This window comes from Ambystoma mexicanum, chromosome 9, assembly GCF_040938575.1.
Source record: "Ambystoma mexicanum isolate Mex_15411 chromosome 9, UKY_AmexF1_1, whole genome shotgun sequence".
NCBI classification, from domain to species: domain Eukaryota; kingdom Metazoa; phylum Chordata; class Amphibia; order Caudata; family Ambystomatidae; genus Ambystoma; species Ambystoma mexicanum.
Genome location: NC_090931.1, coordinates 389,924,139 through 389,947,938, shown reverse-complemented (window position 1 = coordinate 389,947,938; position 23,800 = coordinate 389,924,139). Strand labels below are relative to the sequence as shown.

The window sequence follows — 23,800 nt, the reverse complement described above, 5'->3', positions numbered from 1 at the left end:
CATCGCCGGAACCCTGCAAAACAAGAAACATCATTACTAAAGACTTTAAAGACATTAGAATTACTCGAAACTTACCGTTCGTGCAGTAAACGACGGACAGCAGTCCTCTGAAGTCAAGAGGCCTGCTCCCTTATCCAGTGAAGAAACTGGTTACAGCACCCTGCCCCGAGGCAGATGGAGAGCACGGCGTTCACTTACCTAAGGTGAGAGCGTTAACCTTTGGGGTTCTACAGGAGAAGAGAAAGGGAAGAAGAGAGAGACATTCAATAACCCAGTTCCTTAATCCCATATTTTCTATCTGCAGACATCTTACCCTTCAAGTCAAACATACAGTGCACAGAGGTCCAGCCCAAAGAGCCAGCCGTGTGTTACACATCACCTTTGAAGATACGGTATACGCCCAGTCAAGACCGGCGCCTCTACGGGAATCAGGTGAGCGTTACAGAACGCAAAGCCTACCACAAAACTCCCGTCCAGGCGCTATGGAAACCTCGGATACCGACCAGCTAGCCCAGTTACTTGGGGAACTAAGGGCAGAAGTGCATGCAGCCCGTCAGGAAACGAACGCTCTAAGAAGGGAACTGATTATTTCCAAGGAGCGAACAGATGATCTCGCTAGACAATTGCTACAGTCACAAGCCGGACAGACCCCGTTACCCGCATCTGGGGGAAATGTTCCTTCTACATCCTCTATGAATCCAGTGCAGATCAACCTACCTGGGAATGTACCTCTGGCTCCGCCCGAACGATTTTCTGGTGACCCAAAGAGGTTTGCAGTATTTATCAATCAGTGCCGGTTGCATTTCTTATGCCGGCCAGCAGCCTTTCCAACTGATCAAGCTAAAGTAGCTTTCGTGCTTTCGTACCTTAGTGGCAATGCGGCAGACTGGTCGATCCCTCTAGTAAATCAAGATGATCCGGTCCTCCATGATTTTCAAGCTTTTCAGCTCAGTATGGAAAAACTGTTCGCAAGACATTCACAGGGGCAGGCCTTGGACAATGAGCTTCTTTCGTTGCGACAAGGTAATCAAGACCTTTTGGCTTATATTGCGTCTTTCAACAGACTGATAGTGGAAACTCAATGGCCTGAGGACAAAAGGATTACGCTGTTTTATAGAGGTCTACGTGGAGAGCTCAAAGATGTGTTAGCCCAAGTAGTGAATCCCCCACAAGATTGTTCGGACTATATAGACTTAGTCGTTCAAATAGATCACAGACTGCAGAACAGGAAGGCCGATCGTTCCAAGTTTGATGCTCGAGTATTTTCCAAACCGCCAACTCCTTCCAAAGGAGTAGACTCCGGGGAACCCATGCAAATAGGGGGTCTGAAAGGTCCTCTAACACAAAAGGAGCGGGAAAGGAGAAAACAGTTGCAATTATGCCTCTATTGCGGAAACTCAGGGCACTTTCTTCGAGACTGTCCGGTGAAACCTGCCAAGAAGGCAGTAGGAGCTGCAGTTACCAAAGTTACAAACTCTGAGCAGGGAAACGACCTCGCCCGACAAGAATAGAGGTCCTCTTGCCGAGCGTGAAAACCAGTTCCGTGACCTCGCATTTCGTGATACCTATGGTCCTCATTAGCCCTGATAATCAGGATCGATTACATGCAATTGAAGCTTACGTCGACAGCGGTGCCATCGGCAATTATGTGGATCATGAAATGGTTTTGAGGATGAATCTAACTCTTTGTCCCAAGGCTGTAAAGGACGTCATTACTACGGTGGATGGTACGGAGATAGCCTCCGGGCCAGTAACGCATACCACTCAAGAGGTGACGCTAGTAAGTCAAGATGGACACCATGAGAAGATCGTGTTCGATGTGATCAAGGCCCCTCAGTTTCAGATTATTCTAGGAATACCTTGGTTAGAGAAACACAATCCTCTGATCGATTGGCAAGCAAGAACGGTCCAGTTTCCAGAATGTGTCTCTACTTGTCACCCTCCACCTGGTGTTGCACTGGCAGCAATTTCTTCAGAGACTCCCCAGTTACCTCCCGAATACCTAGAATACCAAGATGTTTTCCGGAAGGATCAGGCTAACTCTCTACCTCCTTATAGGTCTTATGACTGCCAGATAGACCTGATACCTGGATCTACTCCTCCTTGTAGTAGAATTTATGCCCTCACCGAGCCTGAGAACCTTCACCTTCGACAATACCTGGATCAATACCTGGCAAATGGGTTTATTCGTCCTTCCAAGTCCCCTGCTTCTTCAGCTTTGTTCTTCGTTCCAAAAAAGGAAGGAGACCTTAGAACTTGTATAGATTATCGCTCCCTGAACCAGATCACCGTTAAGAATAGATATCCGTTACCTTTGATCCCTGAACTCCTGGACCAAGTCAGAAAAGCATGCATATATACAAAGCTGGATCTTAGAGGAGCTTACCACTTGGTACGAGTAAAAGAGGGCGATGAATGGAAGACGGCCTTCCGCACCAAGTATGGGCTATTTGAATATCAGGTCATGCCCTTTGGACTTTGCAATGCCCCGGCCGCCTTTCAATATTTTATGAACAATGTCCTCAGAGAGCTCATAGATGTGTGTGTTGTTGTTTACATTGACGACATCCTTGTTTATTCTTCATCGGAATCTGAACATCGGAAACACGTGAAAATGGTCCTCGAAAGATTGCGTCAACACAAACTTTTCGCTAAGTTGGAAAAATGTGTTTTCAACGTGACTGAAGTTGAATTCTTGGGATTCATATTATCACCTGGCGGAGTGCGTATGGATTCAAAGAAGGTCGATGCAGTTCTCAAATGGCCATCACCATCCTCCGTAAAAGGTGTGCAAAGCATGTTAAGCTTCGCTAACTTTTACCGCAGGTTTATCCCCGAATTCTCTCGAATAGTCCAGCCCATCACTGCCTTGTTAAAGAAAAACAAACGTTTTGAATGGTCTACCGAGGCGGAACAAGCTTTCCAGGATTTGAAGACTAAATTTATCTCTGCACCAATCTTAAAACACCCTCGCCCCGAACTCCCCTACATCGTGGAAACTGATACTTCAAGCCTTGCCATGGGGGCAGTTCTATCACAAAAGGACCCGGTAACCAATCAGTTGCATCCCGTGGCATTTTGGTCCCGCAAATTCTCGCCTCCTGAAATCAATTACACGATTACTGACAAGGAACTTCTGGCTATCAAGTCTGCCTTTAAGGCTTGGCGGCATTATCTGCTGGGGGCCCGACACACCGTTACTGTGATTACGGATCACCGAAACCTGCAATATTTGAAAACCGCAAAAGCCTAATCCTCTAGACAACTCCGTTGGGCATTATTCTTTGCCGAGTTTGACTTCATAATTACCTATCGACCTGGTACAAAGAACGGTAAAGCTGATGCCCTTTCTCGGATGGGAGTGGAAGAACACTTGATCAACCCTACACCTGTACTAATCATTCCCGAACAAAGAATTCTGGGTGTAATCGCCACAGAATCCATAGAGGAAGTTGAGGATAAAGCCAGGCAACTTGTAACTCCAGCAGACATACAGAATTGGCATCTGCAGGGAAAGGACTTTGCAGTAAAGGACAACTTATTGTATTTCCAAGAACGATTATACCTACCCAGCACAGATTTACAGAAAAAAGTAATCTCTTGTTATCACGATTCTTTAATGGAAGGTCATCCCGGTATGGCCAAGACCTCAGAAAAGATCAAGCGCTACTTCTGGTGGCCGTCTTGGAAAAAAGATATCAGAGACTTTATAATGTCCTGTGGAGTATGCGCCCAAAACAAGAGTCAAAAGGAAAGACCAGCAGGCCTCTTACGCCCTATTGACATCCCACCTCGCCCTTGGCATATGCTTTCTATGGACTTCATCACCGATCTACCTCCATGCTCCGGATACAATACGATTCTAGTAATCGTGGACTTATTCTCCAAGATGGCGCATTTCATTCCGCTCAAAGGCTTGCCAACAGCAGCAACTCTGGCCCGAGAATTTCTCGAAAACATCGTCCGACTGCACGGTTTTCCTTCGGTTCTAATTTCGGATCGAGGTAGTCAATTTATTTCTCATTTTTGGCGAAGTTGCTGTCGGTCGGCTCAAATTGATGTGAGACTATCGACCAGTCACCACCCTCAGACCGACGGACAAACCGAGAGGACCAATCAAACTCTGGAACAGTATGCTGCAACAAACTGAAAAAACTTGGAAAGACATCCTTTGGATAGCCGAATATGCCTACAATAACTCTGTCCATTCGGGAACTGGGAAAACCCCGTTTTTTCTTTTGTACGGCAGTCACCCTCGAACCTCGGAGTTGGATCCCCTCCAAGATCTTGAAACACCAGCAGTAGACTACCTGCATTCTACAATCACCCAAGCCTTTAAGGAAGCTGTTTCTCACCTTCAAAGGGCTAAAGAACAATACAAGAAAGGAGCAGATCAACATCGGAAGGAAGCCCCTCAATATCAAGTAGGGGATCAAGTCTGGTTATCCACCAAATATCTACCTCTAAAGGGGCCACGCACATTCAACCCAAGATACCTTGGTCCCTATTCCATCACTACCATAGTAAACCCAGTAGCGGTCAAGTTGGACTTGCCCCCGCACATGAAGATACATCCGGTCTTCCACGTCTCTCTATTAAAACCCGTGCAACCTCAAACCCGACTAACTAAATCTCCAAAACCTATCCTAGTTGATGGAGAACTCGAGTTTGAAGTCAAAAGCATTCTGGACTCCAAGATCTCCAAATCTAAACTATTTTACCTAATTGACTGGAAAGGCTACGGCCCCCAAGAGAGATCCTGGGAACCTGCTGAATATGTCCACGCTCCTCGCCTAATCAAAAGATTTCACCGAACATTTCCTGACAAGCCAAAACCCCCGGAGAAGCCCGGTTTGGGAGGGGCCTTGAGGGGGGGTACTGTCATGATCTCTGCTTCCAAAAGGTCAGGGTTTTCCCAACTCCCTTGGAAGCAGATCCATAACCCAGGTTCCGAGTGCCAACCAGTCCCAATTGGGACCTTTTGGACCCAGTCCTGGCGCCAGTGGCACCAGGCTCATAAATATGCCCAGTCCCAGCGCTGGAAGCGCCGGGCTCATAATGCTTGGGTGGACTTACCTGCAGCAGACCATGCTGCTTACTTGCCTGCCAGTTGAGCCTCTGATCCTCTTCTGTTTGGAACTACTTTTCCTGTTGGGTGGGGCAGGAGCCACTCCCTAGATTCAGAACACTGGAACTCTTCTGGAAAGCAGGAACTGTTTTCTTACCTAGGCGTGGCTGTGGAAGGAGACACCTAAGCACTACAGGAGGCTATTTAAACCACACCCGATGGATGAATCTTGCTTTGCGTTATTCTGCATCCTCTGCAGCAGAACGCTCATCGTGTCTTCTGCATCTGATCCTGGGCCTAAGGAAAAAGGCTTACCATCCTGAATCCAGTCTTCAGCAACACCTATAAAGACAAGAAAGAACAGGTTAGCATTAAGGTCTTCAGTGACAGCTCTTCACTTACCTGGTCCATCGGCCCTCACCAACGCCTCGCGCTGCATTCCGGCATCTGAAAGACAAAGGCTTACCAACTCTTCGCACGCTCCGGAGGCCTTCGGCGCTGCATCCCACATCTGAAAGACAAAACAAGGTGCGTTTAAAGACATTGGGGAACTTTAATACTCACGTGCCATTACTCCATTCCACATCTAACCCAGTGGGTATTCCGGCACCCTGCAGCCGCTCCGAACTTGTACCTGCAAAATAAAAAGACAGAGCGCATCGTGAAGCAGGCAACTAGCGCTTACTTACGTGCTTCCAGGCGCTTCTATTCATCACAGGGGCTCCATCTTCAACTCACTTCAGCCCGTCATCCGCCATCGCCGGAACCCTGCAAAACAAGAAACATCATTACTAAAGACTTTAAAGACATTAGAATTACTCGAAACTTACCGTTCGTGCAGTAAACGACGGACAGCAGTCCTCTGAAGTCAAGAAGCCTGCTCCCTTATCCAGTGAAGAAACTGGTTACAGCACCCTGCCCCGAGGCAGATGGAGAGCACGGCGTTCACTTACCTAAGGTGAGAGCGTTAACCTTTGGGGTTCTACAGGAGAAGAGAAAGGGAAGAAGAGAGAGACATTCAATAACCCAGTTCCTTAATCCCATATTTTCTATCTGCAGACATCTTACCCTTCGAGTCAAACATACAGTGCACAGAGGTCCAGCCCAAAGAGCCAGCCGTGTGTTACACATCACCTTTGAAGATACGGTATACGCCCAGTCAAGACCCGCGCCTCTACGGGAATCAGGTGAGCGTTACAATACTAGCCTGATTCGGTTTACCTTGGGGCTTACCCTGGTTATTTTGTTGTTTGGGGCCCTTTTATGGCTGCTTTCCCTCATTCTTTTTCTGAGTGCCCCCTGAATCCTTGTGAGTAGCCCTGTTGGCAACCCACAAGTCAGCAGCCTTAGCTAGCTTCCTGGAATCTAATTCCTTTGAATCAGCCAAGTGCTGTCTGAGCTCAGGGGAGCAGGCATCATAAATTGACTCCAACATTACAACATTTCTCATTCACTCATAAGTGTTCACCTTGTAACCCTTAATCCATCCCTCTACGTTTTTCAAACACTCATTCAACCAGGTAGCCAAAGGGGTACCATCATTCTTTTTGAGGGTCCTAAACCACTTAAGGTACTGGGAAGGGGTCTTTCCAAATCTAGCTATTAAAGCTAGCTTCACAAATTCATAGTCCCTTCTATCCACCTCCCCCAACTCCATTACCACATCAGATGCAACAGGGGGGAGCCTAGAGAACAACCAGGGAAGTAACTAATTCCCTGAGATGTCCTGGAGCCCATGATTATACTCCAACATAGCCAACCAATCCAACACATCCAACTTAGGCTCATACATACCCACAATCTCTTTAGGCATCCGGGGACTTTTGGGACTGGTACTCCTAGAGGATCCGGAGAGAGAAGCATTTTCAAACGACCATTTCTTCACCTCTAGCTCATGCTTGTTTCTCTTGTTCAATACATTGATGACTAAATGTGGGACCTGGTAAAGGTCCAGTAGGTACAGCTGGTAGAGCTGGCAGAGGCCTAGGGGGGACAATTACAACAGCCTCACCCTCCTCTTCTGACTCTGCCTCAAGATTATCAATACTTTGATCAATATCAATGTCATCACTGTTTCTGGGAGAGTGGATTCCTCTGAACCATCACCCAGACTTTGGTTTGCTAACAATCTTTCTATTACCCCAGGCCTCCCTGTATGGAGAACCAGAACCAAACCAAATTGGCTAGAGAGGCCACCTTAAGGAATCACTCTAAGCCTGTGGGAACCTCTACAGAGAACCACACTACAAGCCCTGGTGTTGGTAAATTGACCTCTGACCCAGGCAAATTTCAGGCTTAAATGTTAGGGAAATGGGAGCCCGAACCAAGCTCCATTACCACATCAGATGCAACAGGGGGGAGCCTAGAGAACAACCAGGGAAGTAACTAATTCCCTGAGATGTCCTGGAGCCCATGATTATACTCAAACATAGCCAACCAATCCAACACACCCAACTTGGGCTCATAGATACCCACAAGCTCTTTAGGCATCCAGGGTCTTTTGGGACTGGTACTCCTAGAGGATCCGGAGAGAGAAGCATTTTCAACAGACAATTTCTTCATCTCTAGCTCATGCTTGAGCTCCATTTCTCTGAGCCTTAGTTCTTGATTCAGTTCTTGGTGACTTTCTTCTGCTTGAGCATTAAGTCTCTTAAACTCCAATTCAAGTTTCATTTTCTCTAGTTCAATACATTGAGGACTAAATGTGGGACCTGGTAAAGGTCCAGTAGGTAGAGCTGGTAGAGCAGGCAGAGGCCCAGCGGGGATAATTACAACAGCCTCACCCTCCTCTTCTGACTCTGCCTCAAGATTATCAATACTTTGATCAATATCAATGTCATCACTGTTATCTACATTTTCTGGGTGGTGTGGACCTCTACCAATTGGGTTTACTGCTAACTCCTGTAGTCTTAAACTTTTTGCAGTGGTCCCTAAGGGAACTGCACAGGTTTCTGCCTGATAGTGCCATATCTGCCATCCCAATAACATTTTTGTGTGCTTTTCGCTTTCTGCCTTGGGCAGCCATATCATCTCTATCAAAAAATATGGGGCGTAGTTTGTCATTAACAATCTCGATTCCGAGCTCGGGTCCTCCGATAGCCATTTTGCCACATATTGTAGTTGGCTAGCTACATAGTAGATCCCATAATTCGGCAGTTTTATGCCCCTCTTGTCGTGTGTTCTGTAGCTTCCAAAGAGCTATTCTTTGCCTAGTCCCGTGCCATAGGAAATCCCTGCACATGCTATGTAGCTTAGTAGAAAATCACTTTGGTATTAGATATGGGATATTCCCGAAGAAATGCAATAACCTCGGAAGTACAGCCATCTTAAGAGTGTCCCTCTGCCCATCATTGCCAGAGGGAGTTTGGACCAAAAACTCATGCTATTTTCGACACTCTTTATCGTTTTTTCCGTATTATGTTGGTGTTCTGCTTCCACCGTATGGTAAATAACTATTCCCAGGTATCTAAACGTTTGTGTTACCCATGGTATCTGCAGGATCGGTAACTGTTTTTGTGGAACCCCGACATATCTTCCTCGTGGGAATATACATGATTTTTGGGGATTTACTGCTATTCCAGACAATGTTGCGAACTGCTCCATCACCTCCAGGATGTATTGGAGATTCTCTTCGGGGTATCTTATGCACAGTAACATGTCATCTGCGTATAGAGAATTTAGGTGTGGCTCTCTTTCCGTTCTAATCCCTATGCCTTCATATTGTTGTCTCAGGCAAATTGCCAAAGGTTCCAGCGCTAGAATGTATAGCATCGGTGACCATGGACACCCCTGTCTGGTACCCCTGCTCAACTGCCACCTTTCAGAGATAATCGCTCCAGTCTTCACCCTGGCTAGCGGTTTGCTATATAGCAGTTTGACCCATTTAAGATACCCTGGCCCAATCCCATAGCTGACGAAGGCTCCCATCAACCAGGGCCATTTTACCGAGTCAAAAGCTTTTATTGAATCTAGTGAGACTATTGCGATCTCCCCAGAGTCTTTTATTGTGTGCTCTATAACCCGGTGAAGTCTCCTAAGGTTATCTGATATGTTCCAACGCGGTACATAGCCCATTTCATCCGGTTGTATTAGCGTTTCTATAATCCGTTTCATTCTATTTGCCACCAGTGCCGTAAGGATTTTGCTGTCCTGATTTAGCATTGACAATGGTCTTGGTCTGAATGATCCGCAATCTGTACCTGGCTTATTGGGTTTGGGGAGTGGGATGATAATCGCTTCTCTTAGGGATTCTGGTAGCCGTCCTTTCTCATATGCCTCGCTTAGCATGTCTAACAGCGGGGGGAGCACCTCTTTTCTATATGTTTTATAAGATTTGCTGGGGAGTCCATCAGCTCCTGGAGTCTTACTGGTGGGTAATTCTGTTACTACCTCCTACAATTCTTCTATGGTGATTGGGGCATCTAGGTCCTCTCGTTCTGCCACACTTATTCTTGGCAGACCTATGTCTTCCAGCGTATCCTTTATCTCTCTGGCCTCACTACCGTCTCTATCTTCATACAGCGTGCAGTAATAGTTTAGGAATTCTTGATTTATCCCCTCTTGGGTGTCCACCATTTGCCCCTCCGTTCCATGTATTACTCTGATCGTGGTTCTAGGGATCTCTCTTTTATACAACCATGCCAGCATCCTTCCTGGTTTTTCTCCCCCCGCGTGTTGCCTTTCTACATATTTCCTGTAATTCAGATTACATAGTCTATCCCAGTGTTCTGCAGATTCTTGTTGCAGTTGGCTTCTAGGTCTGGCATCCTCCTCCGTACATCCTCCCCCTGCTCTGAGCTATCTCTAGCTTATTTTCGGCTTCCTTTAGTGCCCTTAGTATAGCTCCTTGCAAACCTTTAGATTTGGCCATTGCAATCCCTCTTACCACCACCTTGAAGGCTTCCCATAGGGTGCCGGTCGATTCTACGCTCCCTACGTTTTCTTCGAAGTAATGTACAATCTCCTCTCTCAGGTCCTTCCTGAACATTATGTCCTTCAGCGCTTCAGCTCTGAGTCTCCAGGCTGGAATGCTGGCTCTGCAAGCACGGTATTGCCATATAAGGACCAGCGGTGAGTGGTCCGATAGGACCTTCGCCTTATATTCTACTAATGTTGTTTCTACTATTAACTCCTGTGTCGCAAACAAATATAATCTATCCTTGTGTACAGGTTATGTGGGGCCGAATAATATGAGTATTGCCTCTGTTGTGGGTGATGTGCCCTCCATACATCCTCTAGCCGAAACTCTGTTAACAGGGTCTGCAGAGCTCTAGCGGCGGGAGCAGCCTTTCTTGTCTGTTATCTGATCTGTCAATTTTTGGGGTCCCTCCCCATATCACTATCCCGTTTAGATCAACGGACAGTTTCTTGTATAGGGCCCTAAAATATGCTACACTATCTTGATTGGGGGCGTACGTGTTAATAATACATACTTCTTTATTTTCCACCAGTCCCCACAGTATCACCATTCTCCCATCTGTTTCCACTGTAGATTGTAGCAACTGAAATGGGACATGCGGTGCCACCCAGGTGATCACCCCTCGGGCGTAGGATGAATATGTTGCTCCAACAAGGGTCCATTTCCACTTTTTCCGGACCATCTCTAGTTTATCTTTTGTGAGGTGGGTCTCCTGTACTAGGGCTATGTCTATTTTTTGCCTTCTAAGATACATCATAACCTTATTCATTTTTAGATAGCTATTCAGCCCCCTGACATTCCAAGTAATTACCTTGAGGTCCCCCATCTTCCAGCCACTCCCGTCCCACACTTTGCCTCTTCTTACATTCTTTAGGCGCTAAAGCTCGCGTTTGTAAGCCCTTTCCCCAACTTAAACTACCCTTAGCCATTACCCCTCAACTTCACCAACACCCCTTCCCTCCCTTGCCCCAACATGGTCTCCTCCCCAATACTGTTCCTCCCCCCTCCCAGCTGTTGCCCAGCTCCATCCCTGAATCTCAGGCACCCCCGCATCTAGCCCTTTTCCGGCAATTGCCGTACTCCAGGGAGATATTGCCCTAGTGGCGCTCTTACTATTCTATCCTCCGGGGGTAGGTTGTCTCTGTCTTCTAACTCCTACTTTAATCATCATTCTGAGCGTGCTTTTCGCTCCCCATTGTGCTTTACACAAATTATATTCCAGTCCAACAAGTTCAAATGTGACATGTTACAATCCCTCAATGCTATCCTTTCTAGTTGCGCCCATTGTTATCCCTTTATCCTGTCTCTGCCCCGAACTCTTTCACACCTCATTATATCTTGCATGGCATTTAATCACTTATCGTGTTCGTCTCGGCCCTGCTTCTCTTCCAGCTCCGGGAAGCCATGCACGTCCAACCAGTTCGCCACGTCTTCTCGGGTGTCAAAGAAATGTGCTTTGCCTTTGTGTAGAATCTTGAGCTTTGCGGGATACAGGAGCATGTATTTGAATCCAGCTGTGCGTAGTCTCCTTTTTATCACCACATAGCTGTAGCTCTGTCTCTGCAGCAGCCTGGTGTAATCCGGGTATGCATTGATGGTCGTCGATGCCCTTGTTATCGTCCCTCCTTTTTGAAAGTACTCCAAAATCTTCTCCCTATCCCTGTAGTTCAGGATCTTCACTATGATTGCACGGGGGGGAGCTCCGGGCTGAGGTCTTCTCATCAGGGCCCTGTGTGCACGTTCAATTGCGAACCCTTGGGAGAGCTTGCTAGCTCCTATTTCTTGGATAATCATGTTCTCAACATAGTCCATGGGGTCTTGGCCTTCTTCTCCCTCTGGTAGGCCGACCACGCTTATGTTGTTGCATCTCGCTCGGTTCTCCAGGTTGGACACCTGTTGTTTCAATATGTGGACCTCTCTAGCATTATTTGTGACAGTGTCCGTGCTGCTTTTGACAGCACTCTCTAGGCCACTTGTCCTCTCTGCAAGCGCTCTGACGTCCTGTCTCAGCAGATTGACCTCTATCCCCACTGCGTCGATCTTGGTTTCCAGTGCAGCTTTCAGATCCGCCATTGCTATCCCCCATGAGGTTTTTAGTTCTGTGATGGCTGCGAGGATCAAGTGGTCATCTCTTGGCGGAGCCGCCTCTGCAGGTGTAGGAGCTATGGCTTGTGCCGGGGCGGTCGGAGACTGCTCCGACTTGGCGAATATGTCCATTGTGGGCTGCTTGCTCTTAACTTTTCCTCTTTTTGATGACCTTGTCCCGCCCGGCCTTTGCGCCAGGACCCATTTCCTTAACAGTGTTTGGGTTCACCTGTTGCCTTTCAGCTTCTCCTACGTGGCTGCGGACTTCCTATAGCAGTGTATGTCCTGTGTTTTAGTGCTTATTGCTCTGGCCGGCCACGTGGGGAGTATGCAGCTCTTGATCTGTGCACTTCCTGTTTATTCGTTCTGTATGTTCCTCATCACTGCTCTGGTCTGGCTTGGAGCCTCCACCTAGCGCTCTCGGTGCGGCCCCTTGCGCTTGTCTGTCTGTCATTAGCAGAACCCTATTTGCCCTTTGTAGCGGCAGTGGGTGCTTATTTTCTTATCTCGCATGTAGCTCCTGTGTTCATCTGCTGGCTATGGAGGCGTACTTCCACCCTTTGCCGTTATTCCCAGCTAGAACTTTATTTTAATTTCCTGCCGTAGATAGGGGGTTGTCTGCTCCTTTTTCTCCGGCTTCCATTGTCCTGCTACCCCTCATGCTGTTTATCCGGCCCCCTCATTTATCCCCGAGCCATCTGCTCTGGGTTTCCGCTCTGGGAATGTTCGTTTGATGTTGGGGGTAGAGGGGGGCCTCCGTGATGACACTCCTCTGCCCTCCTTGGGAGATCGCGCTGCTTCAGCGAGTCAGTACTGTGGGCTTTGTCTTACCCATGAGCGCCTCACTGGCATCCTCGTTCCAGGGCACGTGGCCCCTGCCGCTACTAAAAGTCTTGTCCTGCAGTCTCCTCTCTTGCTGCCGCGAATGCTTGTGCTCCACTTCAGCGCCCAGGACGCAGCTTCTATGGTTCTATCGTTCACCGCCACCTCTCCAGTCCCCCAGCATCCTTCAGCTCCTTCGTTCCACAGCTACCTGCTGTTTACTTGCGGGCCCGCAAGCCCCTTCACGTCTTGGCTCGCCTTACCCAGTCTTGCCTCAGAGTGTCGAGGGTTCGCTCTGGTGTGCGCACGGGTGCGCCAGGACCCCACACCGTGGTCACCGGATTTTAGGCTTACCAGGGCTGGCGACGTGAGTCGGTCAAGTTTCTGGACGTCCCTGTTCTGGACCACGTCGTCTTCTTTCCGCTCCGGCCACTTCATTCGAGGGGTGCCAGTTGCACTATCCTCACCGATCCTCTGCTCCCGTTTCAGCCGTCGCATGTCTTTTCTTCTGTTTTGGGGCAGCCGCCATTTTGTTGCAAGCTCTGGGTGCTCGCAGGAAGCAACAATGTTGCAGATCTTCGTCAATTTCTTCTTAAATCTTGTATGACCTCATGCATCGTGGACTCCATGCATTCATGAGGCATCAATGTCAGTTTCACATTGGATTCACCGCCGAAAGTCAACGCGCTTCGTCGGATAAATGTGCGGATTCACGGAGCTCTTCCAGAGAGCAGCCTACTCCATGGCTGCCAAGCCACGCCCCCCGAATACTTAGAATACTTTTGTACATTTTCATCAATTGAAACCTTAACTGGTCACTCTTAGCCAGTGTTTGCCTAATCACATCATCCCTGGATGACCTGTCTGAGAAATAGAAGCCCAAGTAGATGATCTCCCTTCGGACTTCAATCTTGATATCTTCTATATGCCATCTAAATTTAGCTTTAGTCCCTTTTGGGTATGAAAAATTGGATCACTTGGCATTTACTTTGATTAATAAGTAATCTATTAATTGTAACATACTCACTCATCTTAGTTAGCAATCGTTGCAAACCTACTGGGGTGGAGTCTACGAGTGCAACGTCACCCGCGTATGCCAACCAATTCAAAGGTTCCCCACCCAATTTCAAGGGCCCAAGCCCAACTCCCTTCAGAGCGTCCTTAAGATCTGACATATATAAATTGAAGAGGCAGGGAGCAAGAATGTAACCCCGGCTTCAGCTCCTTTAACATTTTTATTGGAAACAGCAATGATCCCTGGGGATCCAACCTAATTCTAATCCAGGTCTCTTTATGAATATATTCCAGGATTGCCAGCAGCGCTCTGGGAATACCCCAAGCCTGTTATTTTCTCCATAACAAATGCTGGTACACCATGTCAAAAGCCTTCCAAAAATCTATGAAGGCCACAAAAACATTGTTATAAGTGAGCGCGTGTTCCTTCCCTATTTTATCCTTCAAGACTGAAGGGATCATCCCATTCAGCGTAGTACCTATTCTTTTTCTAAACCCAGTTTGGTCTTTCAGCAATAGGCCTTTCCTTCTGACCCACTCATTCAAATTTTCTAAAAGTATAGTTGCGAATATCTTACTGCCTGGGTCTAAGCGTGCAATCAGCCGGTAGTTGATAGGGTCAGCTCGATCTTTTTTAGAGATAGGAATTATTAAAGATTCCCTCCATGATTTAGGGATCTGGTGTTTTTTCGACTGTCCTTAAACAGCAGGTCTAACAATACAGAACAAAGTTTACTATTGGTCTTGAAAATTGTGTTTGACAAACTCTTTGGGCCACCTGCCGATGAGTCAGATGCTTTGGAGATCAATCTTTCGGTATCCTCGCTATCAAAGTGAATAACCCACGGTTCCTACATACTTGCCACCCATGGGGATGGTTCATATATTTCTTTATGAAATTTCTCCCAACGTACTTGCCAAGCCGCTTCAGTTACACCAGTACTTTGATGCACACATTACGGATGTTCCAAGTCATTAATTAGGGATCAAAACTCCCTTGTATCCTTTTTAATTAATACTTTTACCATTTCATCTCCTTATTTTGTGGCAGTAAGATATCTGTGCCCCCTCACCCAATGTTTATAAACTTGCTGAATTTCCTTCCTCTTCTTCTTATACATTTGTAACCCAATACTATTCAGTTTGAGTTGTCTCAGGTGATAGCCCCGTTTTTTCTTTTCCAAACAAATTTCTTAGTCAAAATCATGTTTATGCCAATCTTTTGTGAAGGTCATTATTTGCGGCTTTTCCCTTTGCAGAATGAATTCATTGAACCTTTCCACAGAACATAATGAAACAATGGTATCTTCCTCTACCAAGCCTACATATTGTTCGAGTTTATTGGCCAACGAAGATCCTTTTCTTTTGAATTTGCGAATCCTTTTCCCAGCTGGATTGACTGTCGAAAGAATTTCTTATTTCCAGCTGGATTGACTGTCGAATTTGTACATTGTTTAAAAAAAATAATGCCCCACTCTCAAATCAAGATGTAACTAGCATGTTGTGGTCGCTTAGCTTAGTTTCTTTAACCTCAAATAATTATATGAGACCAGCATTGACAATGCTGGACAAAATGACATAGTCAATGGTAGAATGGGAACAACTACTTATTTGTGATTATTTTTGCATCGACTCCAGCGTACTGTTTACAATATGCAAGTCCCAAATTTGGCACACATTTTCCCATTTCTTTTCATCTAGTCTATCTTGCGATTTCGAGCGGGTTTTACAATTCAAAGCAGTCTGCATTTAAACCTCCCGCCAACAAAATCAGAGAATCAGAGTTTGACAACCATGAGCCTACTAATTCCGAGATATGGTCTACAAATACATCCAAACTGTCCAATTGTTGGTTCCAATATATAACTACTAGAACACTTCTGATTGTATCCGCACACATTTCAATAGATACTGCCAGAATACCCTCAACTTCTTTGGAGACGGTTACCGCCAATGTTATCTTGGAATTTCTTGTCGCAATTAAGAGACCCCCTGAGGGTCTTCCTTTGTCGGCTTTATTAGTCACTTGTTGAATTATTGTGAAGCCATCTCGACACAATCTAGTTGTTAACCAAGTCTCCCGGAATATGATGATATGAAAAACATAAAAAATATGATCTACATGCTCATACTGCAGGAAACTGTTGTACCATTGCGTGTTCCAGTCTAGATAACTTATATTATCCTTTGTCAGAGCTCATTTGGTACGCCCATTTGTCCCATCATTTCTTTCTTTTAATAGATCCAAAACCCCTTCCTGCAACCCAGGATATTCCAGGAATATACTGTATGACATCACGTTACTCGAAGGTCCAGCTCTTAAATAGCCCATTTCCCTTTCCAGATTTGTTTGCCCTATTAACCACGTGGGACCCTGAATAACTAGTGCCCTTACACAACATGGTTTTTACCTCTTATCTTTCATAGTAGACCACACACCCACATCGTTTTACAAATGCTGATCTCCAACATACTTCAGCCAAATAAAATCAATCTTCGAAAGAGAAGCTCACGTAAATTATATCTTGTGTAGAAATGTTTGCCAGACTACCTATTTGTCTAAGTACTGTGAAAATGTTCGAAAGATTAAGCACAATGTCTAGATCTATATCAGGGCTAATTTCAAAATACAGCACATTTGGTTTCGGCAATTGTCTTCCTTCCATCCAATTCAAAGCCACTCAGGTTAATTGGTGGCCCATGGTCCCCCTCCCTTTTCTTATGCTGTGCAATCTGTACTCTATCCTGAGTCGGTACTCTGGGTGGGCCAAAAAGACTGAGTAAACGGTCCCAGGTCCGACCATGCCCTCTTGATCTTCTGGTGGGTTTTTCCCCTCCAATGTATACGAGCGAGATGGCTTCTGTTTTGCCTGGGAATCAGAGGTATAGAGAGAGTCAGCACAAGCTACCGTTTGTGGGCGTACAGCTTATGATCTTATCGAACAGTGCTGTTGTTGAGTGATGTGTGGCTGATTGAATATAGTTGCCCATCTCTCCTTTGCCAATGTGAGTTTTGATTTCCCCCTTTTCTGATTGACTGTGTCCACTTGGGTAGATTTACCTGCACACCCTGAATCTACAGTGGACTGTTCCAGACCGTTGTAAATTGTTTGTGTGCCCCCATTTTCCACCAAATTCCTTTGACTGCCTTCTGCCCCAGATGGTCATTCGATACTTGTATGGAAGGTGACTGAGCACTGCTGGCAATTTGAACACTGATGGACTCCACATTCGTTGGGTGCTGTAACTGCTACTCCGCCACTAGATTTATTGTAGACAATCCATTGTGATCAGTGTCTAAGTCATCAACTTCAACCTCCACGGAGACAGATGACACATTTAAAGGAGTTAAATCGATACATGCTTGGTTTTGAGTTGTTTTATTTGTAGATGCAGTCTTAGGAGCTAGATCATTTATCTGGCCTAGTTCCACTGAGTCATTCTTATGCCCCGTGCCCTCCTCTTCTTCAGTATGTATGTTAGAGTCTTTTCTCAGTTGATTTCTCCAACCATTGTTCGATTTATTTTTTAAAGCCTTTTTTGATATTTTTTTGGCAATATCGAGTTTCTATATTTTCCATTTTCTATGGTTGGGCCCAGTATTGTGGTTTTATCATCCATACTGTAAGGAAGGCATGGTATCAAACAGCGAAGACAGACAAAAGTGATCACAGTGCAAGGGTGTTTATTGAACTTCAATGAGTTGGAAAAACGCCTACCTAAATCTAAGGATGAGTGCAAGCTACGACCATCAAGGTAAAAAAATAACACAGTCCTGTGGAGTCTTTGTCAAGTGTGAGGGGAAAATGTAACATGAAAAAGAAATGGTGTCCAAGAAACAATATGTCAGGATAGAAGAGTGATGAGCTCCCCTTCCCCATATTTCAGCACGGGACAAGGCGTCACACTTGAGCTTGGAGTAACTCTACCTTCGTTGAGCACCAGGATGCAGTTCATAAGTCAAACAGACAGACAAGACTTTCTGCGATAAAATCTCTAGTTCTCCACAAGTCTCTCGCTCGCAGAATGTCACAGGTTTCCAAACTTACACTTGATGTTGTCTCTTCTGAAAAGTTCAGTCATTCAATTTCTGGTGTAACTTTTCACTTTGGGTTTACCTCAGCCGGGCTCGGACCCTCCTGCAACTTATAACCCTGATAGACCTCCCTCAGCTGGGCTTGGGTCTTGGTAGGGTTCACTTTAATGAGTAGTTCACTTAGATCGAAGTTTTTCGATTGTGCAAAGGATTTTTCTTACAACCTTCCATGACCACTTTGTTTTTCTCTCATTGGAATTTCATCTGTTTTGTCGTTATTCAAATATCATAGTTTCGCTGTTTCGTTTCTTGGTAAAACACCTTTCGCCAGAGACCTTTGATTGAGCACCCATGCTGTGCTGGACCACTCTGCATACTCGTATCTTTGTTTCTTTCATAAATGTTCAACACACTTATCAGCTTTCTGTATTAAGCTTGCGTCTTTCATCAAATGCTGCGTCTTTCATCAAATGATTTAACGTTTGCTCGCTGAGGATACATTGTTGCCCCTAGTAACCTTAATTTAAACACAGACCAGCCTTGCACGGTTCCCTCTGACTCACCGGCTGTGATGAAGGTTCTGCTGTCGGCTTCGATACTGGAACCAAGGACGATACCACAGCAGTAGCAGTTTCTCCCTAACTCGGCCAGTCATGCAGGAGGGCCCTGGGTACCACAGACACACAGAATAGGATTATCTTCCTTTACTTCATGCCTTTGCATGGGCTGCTTTCCAATCCTCCAGAGTAGAACGATCAGCCATCGAAAAGCTCAAGGGCATCTCCCTCCTTTCTCTCTCTTCTCGACCTGTCTTTCCCCAACGATTCAGCTGTGGCCTGAAAGAAACTGCTCCTTCTTGTGCTCTGCCTTGCTCAAAGTGTGTTCTTGTGCTCCGCCTTTTATCCGTGTGAGGAAGTTGAATGGGAATCAGGTGCAAGTCATTTCCGGCAATTGCCTGACTCTGCCTGACCATGGTAATGGGACATGTCTGAGGAAATACTGGAGTGTGTGTCTCTTTCCCCAGAGTGTACTGTTGGTGTAATGATCTCTGGTTAGCAGTTGTCAGTAGTATCTACTTACTAAGGCGAAGCAGCACTTCCGTTACACAGCCCACAGTGGCTGCTCCCTCCAAAAAGCTGATATCACTCATGTTTCCTGGGTCTATACATGGATGTAGCTATGGAATCGATTTCCTTACAAGTGTGCTAACTCCCACCAGGGGGTAAATGTTACTAATCTTGTATGAGGCCAGCGGGGTTACCTCTGCTGTTACCGCATGATTTTTTATGCGTTGTGGCAATTCCTCCAATAGCAGCTCTTGTTTTGCACTCCAGGGCACGTGCTGGGACGACTGAGACCTAGGCCTGTGCATATTGTGTTTAGTAATTTATCCTCCAATTGTACGCTAATTTTCATAGGTGTTGGTTCGCCCTCTGAGTCCATCGATATGATCAGATCTTTTTCTATTGTTTAAATAGTTTCCTGCCGTGATGCAGCCGTGTTTAATTCTGCCGTCTTCGTCGTTTGCTTCAGTAACAGTGAAGCAGTTAATCTGGTCTGTTTTTTCCTAGTTAATGCTGTCAGTGTTTTTTTTATTTTTTACTTCAAATATCCTTTTTGAATTCTTCCAGTGGTTTTCAGAAATCCGTTTTTGCAAGACTGTGTTGCCAAACAGAAGTGACACAAGTTGTACTTTAACTGAATGACCCTCCGTGTGCTCGGAGGCTCAAAGGCTTGGCAGCCCACAGTCACCTCACCGCACCCAATGTTTATTTTAGCAGCACGAGCCTAGGTGCCTCCCCTTGTTTAAATCATTCAGTGGGCTAAAAGGCTCAAAGGCTCGATGGCCCACAGTCACTTCCCGTCACCCTATATGTACTTGGAGAATCGAGCACGACACACCCTCACAATTAAATCCGTCACTGCCTTCCCGACTGTCAGAGGAATCTTACAGATGGCAAACATCCATAAACAAGTACCTCTTATTGTACTGTGCTCAGTGTTTGCCGCAGGCTCCTCCTCTCCTTTTCGCTGAACACCAAACACTCTGTAACACTCCGCTATGCTTGTCCTGATGGTTTAGAAGGCGGGCTGCACGCGTTTAAAATAGTTAAATGGAGAAAAGACTCTTCACATGAGTTCTGCTCACTTCTGTAATTATAGTAGTTTCTTCCTGTGGTATTGCATGCACTACAAGCCCAAACGCAGCCATGGAGCGGTTTGGATGAAAGCAGGAGCATACACTCCTGTGTGTCCATTTCCCATTTTTTATTGGGAGCATGTTTACTCCCTATTTATATTTTTTGGGAGTTTTTGCCTACTTTTAGGGCCGGTCCGATAGCACAGCGAGTAGAGCGCTCGCTTTGACATCTGTGTAGAGCCTGCTGACGCAGGTTTGAATCCTGGCAGGGCCAAACTCAGCCTTTCATCCTTCCAAGGTCGATAAATGAGCACCACACACTGTGGGTAATAATAAGCAGCGCTCATATACCTGAGGGTTCGTAGCGCTATATAAATGCTAAATTATATTATATTTTTTTTTGAAGTGGCCTATACTCCCTTTATTTTTATGGCTGACTATGACTACTCTTAGTAGTACTAGTAGCAGTAATAGTGCTTATGATAGTACGGTGTCCAGGCAAAGTTGCGAAACAATAGTTTCAAATGCCAAAAGTTCCGACACAAAAGTGTTAAAAACAAGTTTCAAATTAATTTTTTTAAATATTGAAGGGTTTATTTTAATTTAGTTTAGTGAAATACGTGTTTAAAAAAAACAGGGGTTTGGGAGGACCCCCCCCCCCTAAATATTTAAATAAATAAAAAATCGAAACCTTTTTTTTCCGACACTTTTGTGTCTGAACTATTGGCATTTGAAACTATGACTGTCGGATCAGTCATTATCAACCGATAGTACTAGTGTTGGCATTGGTAGTATTGCTATTAGATGTGCTAGTAATACTATTATTACTAAAAGTACTAATGCCGGTATTAGCAGCAATATTACTGTGACTGATAGTGTATCTACTGCTTGTAATAGTGTTAGTACTGTTGGTAGTAGTAATATGATGATGGTATGTAATAATAATGTAACTTTATTTCGACCTAAAAGACCATAAAAGTTACATACAAAATTCAACATTCAAATTGGGTCAGTAATAAATAAAACAAAATGTGGATTAAAAAACACATAAAATACATAAGATATTGAAAATACAATAAGCTAAGTGTCCAAACCATCCAGACCTAATACATCATTCATTGAGCAAGTAACATGCTTCTTTTCCTCCATGCTTGCTATACGTAGTTCCACATAAAATGGGTTGCTAATTAATTACCCCAGCCAGACCTAAATGGAGAGCATCACTTACTTTTCTTGTACAAGTTTGCTTAAAAAGCGGTATCAAGTATTTCCTTCTAATAGGGAAATACTCTGGGCAAAGAAGAATAAAGTGCACTGTGCTTCCAGCCACGTTTCTGCAGAATGGACAATCTGCTATGTTAGTTGAATTCCAATTGTGCCTCAGGCTAGCAAGATGCAAAATGCGTATGCGCAGCTTTGTGTATAAGGATCCCATCAATTTTGGTTGCATTCTATCAAGATATTACTTAAAACCAGGCTTTACTTTACTCGAAGCATACATAGTCAAGCTAGTTAAACTTACTAATTTCTCACCACGGTCTCTCCCCCATCTTCCTTCATAGGCTTTATTCAATTGTAATTTTAAATTTTGTGGGATTGTTTTGGGGTAGAGTCAATATATTTCCCATCCCAAGATAATTAACTTGTTTCTTATGGCCACCAGCCAGGATATGTTCAAGCCACCATCCTGGGACATAACATCCTTGTTCACTTTTCTAAAATTAACCAAGTTACAATTGGTCCAAAGGTGTGAACAGAAGAACATTGGCCTTGCACCACAAATGTAGCCAATGCTTTGTAAGTCTGTGTCCGAAAGGACCAGAACTTTAGGGGCACTTACAGGCATGCCCAAAACAGTTTTAAAAAATGTCTGCTGGACAGCTTGGAGCTTGCCTTTCTTGTTCGTGCCCCACAACTCTGCCCCATACAGGGCAGCCTGCCAAGCCTGGAACTTGTAAATCTTTAAAGAGGCGCTCACTGGGCCCGCCCCATGGTCCTGAGCAAATCTAGACACAGCCCACAGTGCCTGGTCAGCTTTAGTTCTGCTCGGTTCACCTGGTCACCCCAAGTACAAATACCTTGATTGTAATACCTAGATAGTCCTACTGGGTGACCTGCTCAACCGGGCCATCCCTAAAGTTGGATTTTAAGGCACAGGTTTTTCTTTGGCCTTCTTTTACCAAACACCATTGACTGTTTCCTCTGCACATTTATTGCTAGACCATTATCCTCAGACATTTTCAGAAATATTCAGTTACCTCTGAGGGCCCTTGGGAGTAAGGGAAAGCAATACTGCATCATCTGCAAATAAGAGAATCGGTATCGATATTACATATCATCGCGCTCCTGCTTCTGGTACTGCTACTATTGGTTTAGAAGAATTAGTAGCTAATTGAACGTCTTGGTGTACAGTAAAAGAAAATGCTATTACTTTGCCTCTTGGCTGTTATCAATCCACAGATTGCACTTCCTCTCCTCCTCTGGTTTTACTTCCTCTTTGAGACCTTGAAGGCAGCCCACAAAACCGAGAACAAGCACAGCAAGAAAAATGCTTGCAAAAATGTTAAACATAAAGGCGATGAATACTCCTTTTTTTTTTCTTTCACCTGGAAAATAGGCAGACGATAAGGTGTTACCAGTGAATAACCGCCCATTTTATTTTAGCATAAACTGTATTTCCCTACTACCACAAATGAAAGTACACTAACAGTATATTTTATTGATTGATTGCTAGATAATGTTTTGTTTTACCTTCCACTCCCTCCTTTTTTGGCAGGTAGAATCTATCCTTGGGGAAACAAATATCAACCGAACCGCACTAATCTCTGGCAGGTAATGTTTTTCCAATTTGCACATCTCTTCCGTTAAGCTGTGAGGGCTCCTGCTTTTAATGTTTTTAGGCTTTACAGTAGTGCACTTTAAAGCTGCTTAACTTTTTATGCGATTATTTCTATCACTGTTTTGTGGAGCACAGATTGTTGTTACCACGCCTATACCACTCTGCCATCACTAAGATTCTATTTGTTGGACGCTGCCAATAATGTGCTTGGCTGAGGTAGAACTTCGTAAAAAGCCTCTTCTATCTGGTCTAATTCAACTTTTGCAAATAATAAACATCCTCCACAATTACCCACATCACTTTCCTTGTGTCGTATTTAAAGGTGGATCATTTATTTATGTTTACGTTTATAGCAGCGCACAAAACCCTGAACTATCTAGGTGCTAGTTACAGTACAAGTGCAGTAGAACAGTCCACAGAGTGTAGGACTGAGCGTGAGAGTTACACCAGAAAGGTAGATCGTGAATGCACAGTCTAGCAAAGCCTCAGCTCGTGGTGCGGGCGGCTACATCAGGTGTACAGGTAAGCATTAAAAGCAACAATTAATGTGGGTGCACAATATGGCAAAGCCTCACCTCATGGTGGCGGGGGGTTGGAGGGTGCTACATCAGGTGTACAGGAAAGCATTAAAAAAAGGAACAATTAGTGTGGATGCACAATCTGGCATAGCCTCACCTCATGCTGCAGGAGCTACATCAGATGTACAGGTATAGTTGAGCATTAAAAGGAACAATTAGTGTGAGTGCACAGACTGGCAAAGCCTCACCTCGTGTAGGGGGCGACATCAAATGTGAGGTACAGTCAAGCTAAGAAGCAGCATACATGTGGGTAACCATATTTACAACGCCTCTCCTCATGATACAGGGGCTACATCAGGT

General features: G+C 45.1%; 1 protein-coding gene across 1 annotated transcript in view; it reads left to right on the top strand.

Annotated features, from left to right (window-relative positions):
• The window catches only part of SUMF2 (sulfatase modifying factor 2), a 236,291-nt gene that overhangs the window by 147,153 nt on the left and 65,338 nt on the right, over nt 1–23,800 (top strand). Inside the window, exon 6 of the mRNA XM_069614876.1 lies at nt 22,860–22,915. Coding sequence (XP_069470977.1) covers nt 22,860–22,915 — 56 coding nt within the window. The remainder of the gene's footprint in view (nt 1–22,859; nt 22,916–23,800) is intronic.